The following is a 12,587-nucleotide window of genomic DNA, read 5'->3' as shown; positions in this document are numbered from 1 at the left end:
ATGAATTATATCGAAAGAAACAAGATTGAGACAATTTATAAGGACGATTACACAGATTTCACAAGACTAAGCGATTTTGAAGTTTTTACAAAAGATATTTTAGTGAGTTTAAAAAAATTAAATATTATAGAAACCAAAAGGAAGTATGAAGATAAATATGCTTTTATAAATGATGAGAATAGAACAAATCCTTTAGCTCCACTATCATTAATTATAGCAGTTGAGGACACATGTAACTTTTTGAAAAAAATTATAAAAAAAGAGTATGTTATAAAATTAAATTATATTTATTATCCTCATAATAAATGTCAGCATATTATACCTATTAACAATAATAGTTCCTATAATATTTATAATAAAAATATTACAATTGTAAACTCCTTTTATTGTTTGCATGGAAATTTAAATTGCTCTGAGATTACTTTATTCCCAGCTCGGACTTTTCCCATACAGAGATTTTTTTTTGGTACATTTTATTTTACCCTCCATGCTTCCCCACCTTATTCGGAAGTTTTGTGTTACTTGTATCTGTGGTTAACCTAGAATTTTTGCCTCATTTTGTCCAAACTTTTGTCTTATTTTTCCCCTATTTTTATCTCGTTTTGATGCCAATTTTTTACGTCTTTATTTTATTTTATTTTTTTTTTATTTTTATTTTTTTTTTTTTTTACCTGTCCGCCAGTCAACGAATATGTCGAGCTAGAGATCGTAGACAAGAGCAACACAGATGATGAAAAAAGTATCAGTATGGATAATTTTTCAATAAGTAATTTAATACTGAATAGTTTAAAACTAAGTCTTAGTGAATTAGGTATATCCTTACCTACATTTGTCGTAATAGATAAGAACAGTCATATATATCAAGGGCATTTCTATACTAGTGACTATACGTACTATAAGTGTGTGAATCCACATGTAACCATTCATAAAAGGTGGTATCCTCTTGAGGATACCAAGGAGCACTACGAGGAAAGGGGTAAGGATGAGAATAAAATAACAAGTAAAACTATAAGCGAAAATGAAAGTAAAATTATAAGCGAAAATGAAAGTAAAACTACAAGTAAGAGTGAAAGTAAAACTACAATAAAAATCGAAAGTAAAAGCGCAAGCAAAAGCTGTAGAGATATTTTTAGGAATTCACATAACGTATGCAGAAGTGCAAAAGGGGAAAATTACGTTTCTGTATATAAAGGCACAGGATTTGAAGCAAATTATCATTCTTTTAAATTTTATAATTATTTTAAAAGTTTTACATTTGACCAATTAGTGGCACTGTTTAGCTTATTTATTTACTTATCAAATCTAAAAGGAAAAAATATATATAATATAAATGTACATATAAAAAATATTTATTTAATTGATAAACCGCAAAATTTTAGTATATCTAGACCTATAGATTTAAAAAATAAGAAATACAATTTATTAAAAAGAATATATAGACAAAATGGAAGACAAAAAAAGGGGTATAAAAGTAAAGTGTATCTCTTTAAAAATAAATATGAACTGAATAGCTATAACAAAAATAATTATGCACACATATATTTAAACAATATTTATAATCACATTAAAAAGAAGAGGTACTATGGAAGAAGGGTTTTCCTCTGCTATTTGAGCAAACCGTTGAATGGGCACGCGTGTAAGGGCAGTGGCATTGTCAAAACTGAAAATGTGGATGATCATAATGATTACAGAATGGATAGTCGTAATGCTGAAATTACTGGTGGATGTATTGACAACATTACCGATGGACGTATGGACAACATTACCGATGGACGTATGGACAGCATTGCCGATGGACGTATGGACAGCATTGCCGATGGACGTATGGACAGCATTGCCGATGGACGTATGGACAGCATTGCCGATGGACGTATGGACAGCATTGTTGATGGATGTATGGACAGCATTGTTGATGGATGTATGGATAGAATTACAGATATCCACAGTGATGAGGGTAATTATAATTATCTGGACGCCATTTTAAAAAGAAATAAAGAGAACATAGCCATACGCATATACCTTTATAATATTAAAAATCCCCTTTTCAGTAAACCAAATTATGTAATAAGTAATTTTAAAAAAATAAAACTAACAAGTGTATTATCAGATTATGGAACGGATGATATCGATGATAATGATGAAGACCCACATCATTTTTCTGACACGTCCATGTTATTTTATTCATGTTCATCTACATATAATTATGTATTAAATAATGAAAAAGGAGTAATGAAAAAAAAAACAACTTTTGAAGAAATCAATAGGTTATATAACAATTTAAGATGCCATAAAAATATGCCCAAGCAGGACAGTAATCTTTACCTATCCATTTATATCCTAAATTTCATAAATAACATGCAGCATAAAATTATTGGTAGTAGCAGTAATGGGGGTAAGACTACCGGCAGAAGTAGTGATAAAAATGGAGGTAAATGCTGCAGTAAGAGGAACAGAAAAAACAAAATAATCAACATGTGGAAAATAAGGTTTATCAACAATGACAAGTATAAAGGGAAGAACAGTTATTTGCTAAAGAATATCTTGCGGTTGTATTATAATGAATTACTGGATCTAAAGAAAAAAAGAAGCGAAAACACCAAGTCGTATAGTAACGGTATTCTATCCATGCAAAATTATTTTATTCAATGTTTACCCTTGAAAAATAAGGAGTGGTTGAGAGATAGGGACCTAGCCGCCTTCAGCGGCTTCAACATTGAAGAAGAATCAACTAGATATTACATCGACAAAATTTTAAATAACATGTTTAGCACGAACAAAAAAAGGATATATAATTGGGAGAACAGAAATGTTAGAAGAGGGTATTATGGGAATAGTACCATTTGTAGTGCTTGTGCTATGGGTATGAATAAACTTATTTCCTCAAATTATAACGTGAGTGCTTTCAGTAGTTCTTTTGTAAAAAGAGAAAATTATGAGTCCTTTTACACAAATGAAATACTAGCGCATAATAATAGTTCCAGAATTACACTCAAAGGGGCGTGTGATACGGTAAATACTAGCAGTACCGTAGTTAACAATGATGGTAGTTGTATAAACAGTGGAGTTCCCTTAAACAATGGGAGTCACCTAAACAATGGGAGTCGCCTAAACAATGGGAGTCGCCTAAACAATGGGAGTCACCTAAACAGTGGGAGTCACCTAAACAATGGGAGTCGCCTAAACAATGGGAGTCACCTAAACAATGGGAGTCGCCTAAACAATGGGAGTCACCTAAACAATGGGTGTCGCCTAAACAGTAGTAACATCTACAGCAACGGAAACAGAGATGATGATAACATGTACGACAAGTCCAAGGGGGATTATGACAGATTGTTCAAAATGGATAATGCACATGTGTATCTGTTTTTAGGAAAAAACGATAATTTTATAAAAAAAAGAGATTCCATCTTTAGAAAACAAAAACAAAAAAAGCGAAAAAATGGAAAAGGCAGAAAAGGTGAAATAGATGGGAAAGATTACTTGAACTTTAAAAAGAAAAATTTTAAAGAGAAAAAAGAAGAAAAGGAAGAAAAAGATAAAGTAGAAGATAAAGAGAAAGAAAAGGAGGAAGAAAATGTACAGCAAATTATAAAAGATTTTTTAACAATTAAGGAAAAATATTTCCTGTGCCATCAAGAAGAAAAAATATCCATTTTATTTTTCTATTTAATTAGTCATTCAAGTAATATAAAAACTTTTTATTATATTTGGAATCAGTTCTTTGACAACATAAGAAATAAATATGAAAATAATGAATACATTTTTAATGATTATTTATTTTTATCATATGGTCCTCGAAATATTTATTCTTATTCATGTTCAATCCTCTCTCAGTATATTAAAGCATTAAATATATCAACACAACAATTTAAAATTAACGAAATAAAAAATCATTTAAAACAAAAGAAAACATTAAGTTTTTTTTGTAATGATAGTGATAACTCTTTGTTGAATTATAATCTTAACTTTGATGATGATCCAAATATGAATGAGAATAATGATGCTTCTACAGCAGTTGTTACACAAAATAAGAGTAATACATCATCAACTATTGCTAAAAAAAATATATCTAAAGAGACCGTCTTTCCTTCCTTCGATCTGAATGATGCTACAACTGCAAGTAATAAAAAAAGTATAGGTAATAAAACGGAGAGTAGCCCCAATTTTGAGTTAGCCTATATTAAAGGCAGTGAAGAATGTATACCCAAGAGTAGTGGTCAGTATGCCAAGGTGGAAAAGGACTCTACTAGCAACAGTGTAATCAGTAACATTGTAAATAGTGGAAATATTACTAAAGGAGGTACTGGTGGTGGCATTGTATCCCTGAGCAATCCCATACTTCATAGAGGTCAAAACGTAAGTAATAGAGACAAAAACATTAGTAAAGTAAGCAGTATAGAGCACATTAAAAAGTGTAAAGAAGACGCGAACAATTGTGGTGGTATGCCTTTCCCAATTGAAAAGGTAAGGAATGATGTAAGTGTGGGAAAAAAAAAAAAAAAAAAAAAATTGATTATATCGAATTTTTTCCCATATCCTTTAAACAATATGGAATTATTTATAACTAAAAATAATGGAAGTACGAAAGAAGTTAATGATCAAGACGATATGATTACATTAATTCATGAAATATTAAAATATAATAATAAAAAAAAAAATTATAATTTTAATGATTTTATTAAATGGTACAGAATGAATATTGGAAAAATATATACTTCACAAAATATGTTAAAATATTGTTATAAATGTATAAAATATAGTTATTTTGTTAATATAGATATAAATTATATAAAAGATAAATATAAAGAAATAAAAAATAAATATTATACGAATGAAGATTATTTAAAAAATATGTTTGACTATGTAAAAAAGAATTATGATTATATCAAAAAAATTAAGTGTCCATTTAATACTTTTTTTGTCGGTGAATTAAACTTAGACAATTTATTAAATTTAAGTATTTTAGATTTGTTGGAATGTGCATTTAAAGTATTTTTTATTTCTTATATTAATTCTGTTATGAGCTCAAAACTTATTTACTTAAAGAAAATGCAAAATGTACTCTCAAAAATGTTTAATATTATAAAAAATATTCATAAGAAAAAAAAAAAAAAAAGGAAAAAAAAAAAAGAAAATCTATTTTTGAAATCGCTAATAGACAAAAGTAAAGCTGAGGAGCAGTTAACAAATAGGGACAAAAACTTTCATCATCATGATCAGCATGATTATCATCGCGCAACCTTTCTACGAATGAACATCATGACATATAAAGATTCGTCTGGTTCGAAATGTACCAAGGAAGACAGAATATCGGGTGCACCTAATGAAAACGAAGAAGAATCCACGGTGATACAAAAAAAAGTAAATAATGAGGGAGGTGGTTTTTGCACCGTTAAGGTTAACGTGGAAAGGGAGACAGACGGAAGAAATGATGGATATAATAATGGAAATATTAACGGAAATAATAATATAATTGGTAACTACATTAAAACGGAGGAACAAGTACAAAAAATACGGGATAACGCAAACGACTCAGAAAAGAATAGCAGTGATAATAATGTAGATACAAACTACAAGGAGCAAAATTTAAATTATAAAAATGGTTTTAATATTAACAAAGAAGAAAACTATTTTAAGAATTATTGTATTTGCCCTGAAAAAAAGAAAAGAAATATGCCTCCTTATAGTGATACGAATTTTTCGAGGGAAATTCGAAGGACATACAAAAAGAGATACAAAATAATTTTTAACAAAAAGCTATTTCATTTGTTTGAGAAATGTGAAGAATTATTTAATAAAGGCATGTGGCTGTTTCAAATTTTTAATAGCAATTTAAATGAAAAAAGAATTTTTAAAATAATAAATACAATACTGGAATCAGAAGAAAAAGAAATTCTTATTAAGCCAAAATATGAAAAATATTTTTATAATTTTATAAAAAATATGTGTTTAAATGAAAATAATAAAAATAATATATTCGATAAAAAATTAAATAACAGTAACTCAAAATTTCAAAAAATAAATAGAACTATATCTTCAAGAAATTTACCTAAAACTATAAAGACAAAGAATACCAAAATACCCATGACAAATAATAGCCCCTCTTATCAAAATTTTGGCGTATCAGTAAAAATTAAAAAAAATGAATCTCTAACTTCCCAGACTAGTGATCAAAATAATATGCTCAACAAAGACAAGTTATCCCTTTTATTGCATTCAAATAATAAAGAGCAGAATATTCAGGAATGCATTATGGATTATGTAGACTATAGTTTTAACGACCCATTTTATAGCAACCCCGCCAGGATGTACTGCAGCATCAGTCCAATTGACACAACCGTTTCGTTTATCAAAACGTCTCCAATTTTGTGATCTGTGCTTTTGTTCTTTTGAAAGTAATCGACTTTTTTTTTTTTTATATGCGATGAATTTTTATTCGTTTGTTTACATTCCCACCTGAATTTTTTAGCCCCTGATTTATAGCTATTTTTTTAATTAATTTTTTTTTTGAAGTATAAATTTTTTTTCAACATACACTTCGTTTTCGGCGTGCATGTTTTTTCGACGTGTATATATGTGTGTATGTTAATTATATGTGCATTTTTTTTTTTTTTTTTTTTTGACTTTTTCCACTAGCCTTTACACACATATATGTGAGCATGCATTTAGGTGGACACGTATGTTGTAGATACCAATTTTGTACAAGTTATGTAAATTTTTGAGTTCATTTTAAAAAAGAAAAAAAAAAAAATAATGAGAGTTTCTTGTTTGGGTGTGTAAAAGGAAAATGTACTAAATAAAACTATTCAAAGGTAATATATGAACATAAAAATTTGTCGTACATATATATATGTGCGTGTATATAATGCTAAACAAGATAATTAAACAGATCCTTAGCGACGCAATGATCAATACATATATACAATTCTTCATACTGCCCTAAGCAATTCCCTTTGTTATCAGTTCTAGCTTTTACTCTACTCACACAATTTTGATATTCATTCACTGGTCGAACACATTTCACTGCACATTTTTTTTCTAACTCAATTCGTGGGTCAACAGTTCTTTCTTTCTCATCCCTCTCCTTGAATTTGGGATAACGTACAAAAAATTCAGCATTGTATGGGTACGACATTGCTTTTTATATATGTGTTTTATGTATATATTTATGTGCGCTTCAAATCTTTTTCATATTAAAGCAAATATTCTCTTTCCCCTAGCCTTCCTACAGTTATCTATAACTCATAAAAATGGATCTAATAATAGTCGTATTTATGTATTTATCTATTTATTTGTTTTTCTATTTACATATATATATATATATATATATATAATGTGCAAAGTAATAATTATGTTAACTATGTAATTTTTTTTTTTTTTTTTGGAAAAAATTAAACCCAGTTTCTCATACAAAAAATTATTATGTGAATTATTCGTAATATCCGTCAATGCAATAAAATGATTTCGTTATATTGTAGCTGTACACCAATGAGAAACAAATGTGCATAAGAATACAAAAAAGGTATAGCATTCGTATATGAGCATTACGCATGTACCTACGTTTGGACGTCTTATGTATTTATGGATGTATATATGCATACATAAAACAAAAAAGCAGTAATTAACGGTTTTGCGGCAAAAAAAGCTTATTAACAAGTTTATGGTAAAATAGCATACTAACATGTTTATGGTAAAATAGCATACTAACATATTTATGGCAAAATAGCACATTAACAGTTTTTTGCAAAAACGTGCAAAATTGTTTGTATAAAACAAAACACATTCAAATATTTTGTAAAAAAGCGATGATATGTAAGCTTATACTTACAAAAATAAATTAAAACGAATTAAAATAAAATGAATCGTACTAGTACAACTAAGTTATCCTTCAAGGCACAATGTAAAACTCAGATTTCTTTTTTTTTTTTTTTTTTTTTTTTTTTTCGGTTTCAAAATTAAACTTTTGAAAATATTCTGAAGAATGCTTAGTAGCAAGCGAATAAGCGAATGTATAAATATGCATACATGCTTATATTTACATATATATATATATATATATATATATATATATATATAACTTTACATGTATTTATATACATATATTTACATACTGTATTGCATACATTTCCATGTTTGTATATATATATATATATATGTGTGTGTGTACGCAAATGTAAGTTTATAAAAATGTGTATATAGGTATGTTTATATGCGCATGTTTACATTTATCTCATGAAAATGAGGCGTACATGGAGCAAACGACAGAGGAACTTATAAGCCAATAAACCAATTAAGATTTAGTAGCATATATATATATTAACATATACATAATTATAAACCCACGCGCACACCTAACGCGTTAATATGGGTATAGGGCGCAAATTAATTTATTGCCAGTTTTTCCTTTTCATATGTTTTATTCTTCATTATATTAAAGCAATATATAACTATAGTGCACTTCCCAAGAACAATGAAATTTCAAGTAGTAAACTAATTGCTAACTTGAAAGGACACCATTGGACTGTGAAAAAAAAAAGTAATAAAGTTAAAAGGAAATGTTCTAGGTATACTAATATTAGTTTTCCTTTAAATGTTGGATGGAAATGCAAAAAAAAAAAAAAAACATGAAATGGCTTTATAAAAATACATCATGCATTGGTGAGAGAGAAATTTTGTTACTACCTCGTAACCATTTGCTAAGGCAGAATTTTTTTTTTTTTTTTTTTTTTTTTTTTTTACATACATAAAAAATAAGGACAAAAAAAGAAACACCTACTACTATCCCCTTCCCTACAAAAAAGAAAAAAAAAAAATTGAAGTGAAAGTTAAACATACTTCAAGAAGGGGCGAAAGTAGCAACGACGGTAACAGTGAAGCACCTAAGGAGAAGGAAGTGGACCAAGTAGACCAGTTGGACAAAGAAAAGGAAAAAAAACAAATAACTTTAATAGAAAATGTTAAAAAGAAGCTATTAAAAATTGAATACATTGACGAAAATAACGAAAGTAGTGATATTGTGTTAAAAATACACATAAAGGGCAAACTGAGAGAGGACTACTATGATATGTGTGTAAAAAAATATAAAGAAAAAAAATTAAAAGAAAACAAATATGAGTATTCCTATTTGAAGGATATACCAGTGAACAGTTTAATTAATTATGTAGATCAAAATGATTACTTTAAAATTTTTTTAAAATACGTCAATGAAGATATTATAAAAGTTTACAAAGGTATAAAGAAATTACATTTAATAGGAGCACCCCGATTATTAAATAAAATTGACCATATGAACATAAGTAAGTTTAATGATATAGTACTAAATTTTTCTATTGACAAATTTCCTACTATTAAATTTCTGAAGTCGTACCTCAATTTAGACCTAACTGTTAAAATACCTCCATACGAGAAAGGAAACGCTTTTAAAGAATTCTTAAAAATTGTTCAAAATGAAAATGAAGTTGCTATAAATTCAGACCACAGTCATAAAGTAGAATGGAATAATGATGTATATATAAACATTTTACGAGGATGGGTTTACAGCTTTAATGATATCTATTATGATGAGTATTGTAAAGTTAACACGGATAGGAGAAATACTCACAGAAAAATGGTGCAAGGAGCAACTCAAAATAAATGTCCTATTGATGATAAAAAATATGCAGTAGAAAAAAAATACAGGATAAATGAAGAATTGAATATCATAGAGAATAACAAAATTAACGATTTAATAGATATAGATAAGGACGAAGAGAACTTTATTAACAATTCAAATAATTATGAAGAGAACACTTTAACAAATGTTCATAATGCAAATGAAGAAAATTTATTTAATGAGACAAATGATAAGGATAATGAGAGTAGAAGATACTACTACGACGAATATTTGAAAAATGCAGATTTTTCAAATTATTTTAAACAAGGATATTTGTTACCCAATGATATTATTCAAATGAATAATGCAACTATATTGATAAAAGAAAATTATAATCCTCTTGGTTTTAATGAATCCTTAATCGGTATGAACAAGAATCAAAAAAAAAATATAACTGTCTATTTACCCATAAGTTTATTTAAGGATTATTTTCAAAAAAATAATTTAACACTTGATAAGAATAAAGATCAACAAGTTATAAATCTCAAGGAAATTAATAAAGAAAGTATAAGTAAATTTAGAGAAATTATTTATACAGAAATTAAAAAATTAAAAAATAATAGAACACTTCAAAAATTGGAAAATATTTTAAAGACCAATGAAAATAAATTTTTTGACAGCAATACATTAGAACAGTCGCTCAAGAAAGGGAACGAAAATGGTGAACAGGATGGTCGGGAGGAACGCGTCGAATCAGAAAGGAATAGTAAGCAGACCAGTAGAAGTAGAGCATCAGAAGAATCAGTGGAAGCAAAGGAGACAAAGGAGATAAAGGAAGCAGAGTATTATATTGCAAATAAGGAAGAAGACATTGAATATATTTTAAATGATAACAGCGTTTTATTTGATGAAGAGGAAAGTGACGAAAAGGGCGAACCGAATGGGAGGAGCGAACCAAACGAGTCAGGTGAGTCAAGCGATCCAAGTCGATTGGACAAACCAAACGATCCTAGTGAGCCTTACAAAAGAGACGAGAAACTACATTTTCTTGAAAACTTCGACAAGTATGTGGAGGAACTACTAAATGAAGATATTAATTCTCTTGACGATAAATTATATTACAATAGAAGTGGTGAAACGACGAAAATCCTTCAAAACATATGCGACCCAAGTGAGTACGAGACTGAAAAAAATACAGACGACAGTTTAAATGATTACATATTGGGGAAAAGTGATTTAATAAAATGTGTGTTAGAAGTAGAAATATTAGATATTAAAATAAGAAAAAAAGGAAATGAAGATATAAATGATTATGTTTTAAAGAAATATAATAAGACTATTGATGAGTTGTATGAAGATATTGAAGGAAGAGCTATGAAGGACATTCAAGGTAAATGTGTCGACCAAAGAAGAATGGAAGCATATAAAAAATTAATGGAAATTACTACTTTAAATATACCGATAACATTATTTCGTGCACAAGGTAAAAGGTTGTATGATAATTATTTAAGAAAACAGAAAATGAAAAAGAGTGTAAATGATAAAGATAACCACCAAATATTAGATTTTGAAGAATTTATTAAAAAATCACAAAAAGAAATATATGATCAAATTAAATTTTCTTTTATAGTTAAATCAATATTTCAAAATTCAAAGTTAAAAGTAAATTATGAACATATAATTAGAGATGTTATAAGGACATTAATTAAAACACCTACAAATAATGTACAGTCATTAATAAAAAAAATTTATACAGTACACCAAGCACAATGCGTCCTGGATTTTGTTTCTCTAAATTCTAATATTTCATTTGATATAAATCATAATTCATCCTTAAATTTTTCGGTCAGTCTAAAAAAAGGGTCTAGTTACACAAAAGAAGAATTTCTAAATGATGACCAACAGTCAGCTAGCGATCCACGTAAAAGCAGGGAACAGTTATCATCATATCGTGATGGGACAAATATAAATGAAAAAAATAGCAACACTGTAAATACCCCAAATGATAATGATGATAAGATCAGCAGTGGTAGCAGTGATGGTGATAATAGCAATTGTGATAAGATCGATTGTGATACTCCACGTACACAAAAAATTTTTAACTTCACCAATGAATCAAATTTTGTCATCGAGAAAAAAAAGGAAAACAACGAAAATGTTGAATTAGAATACTACACTTTTAAGAAGGGCGCAAATTATACCAAGTTTTTTCAAGAAAGATCCAAAAAAAGTTGACACCAAATATAGTTAGAAGCCCCTACACATATGTACTTACATATATGTGCATATATATATATATATATATATATATATATATATATATAAGCGTAAATGTATATGTATATACGTAACTATTTATCCATCTGTTATGTAATTCTATTTATTCCACATTTCGCTAGTTCAGTGTAACAATTTCATTTTATCGGTGTAATTACTTTTTTGGATGCTTACACAGGCATTTCACTAGAGTGCTCAAGTTTTGAAGGAAAAAATATAATAAGGGGAGGGAGTACCACAGATTTGCCTTTAATATATAAAAGCATTTAGCGTAATATGTGTTTACTTTTTCTTCAAATACGTAATCGAATTTATATATATATATATATATATATATACATGTATATGTGTTCATTTGAAAGTATAGTATCTGTTCATTCCATATATTACTATATTTTTAAAACAGTCCAGCTAATTTTCTCATATTACAATCAGAAAATATATTTTTTTATTCTTCATTGTTTTATGGAATGTTATTTATATAATTTCTTTTTTTTTTTTTTTTTAATTCGTAAAGTTTATATTTGCTAATAATGTTGGAATAAAATAAAAGAAAAAAAAAAAAAAAAAAAAAAAAAAAAAGCCCACTATATCCATATGATTGAATTTTCCATACTTTTTAATCATTTTATGTTATATGTATAATATATATATGTAATTTTTTATATCCTTTTTTTCTTTTTGTGCCGTCATTACTTGCCGAATCTTTTAAATATAT

General features: G+C 27.7%; 2 protein-coding genes across 2 annotated transcripts; both read left to right on the top strand.

Moving 5' to 3' along the window:
- Positions 1-6,372, top strand: MKS88_004967 (uncharacterized protein; the record flags this gene model as incomplete). The annotated part of the gene is made up of 2 exons (XM_067218185.1): positions 1-466; positions 683-6,372. 2 exons carry the CDS (start codon positions 1-3, stop codon positions 6,370-6,372), a joined length of 6,156 nt encoding a protein of 2,051 aa, XP_067071344.1.
- Positions 6,373-8,364: 1,992 nt separating this feature from the next.
- Positions 8,365-11,827, top strand: MKS88_004966 (uncharacterized protein; the record flags this gene model as incomplete). The annotated part of the gene is made up of 2 exons (XM_067218184.1): positions 8,365-8,536; positions 8,802-11,827. The coding sequence occupies 2 exons, from the start codon at positions 8,365-8,367 to the stop codon at positions 11,825-11,827; spliced, it is 3,198 nt and encodes a 1,065-aa protein (XP_067071343.1).
- Positions 11,828-12,587: the final 760 nt, after the last annotated feature.

This window comes from Plasmodium brasilianum, chromosome 13 (genome assembly GCF_023973825.1).
Source record: "Plasmodium brasilianum strain Bolivian I chromosome 13, whole genome shotgun sequence".
In the NCBI taxonomy this organism is placed as follows: domain Eukaryota; phylum Apicomplexa; class Aconoidasida; order Haemosporida; family Plasmodiidae; genus Plasmodium; species Plasmodium brasilianum.
This window is presented reverse-complemented; position numbering and strand designations above follow the sequence as displayed.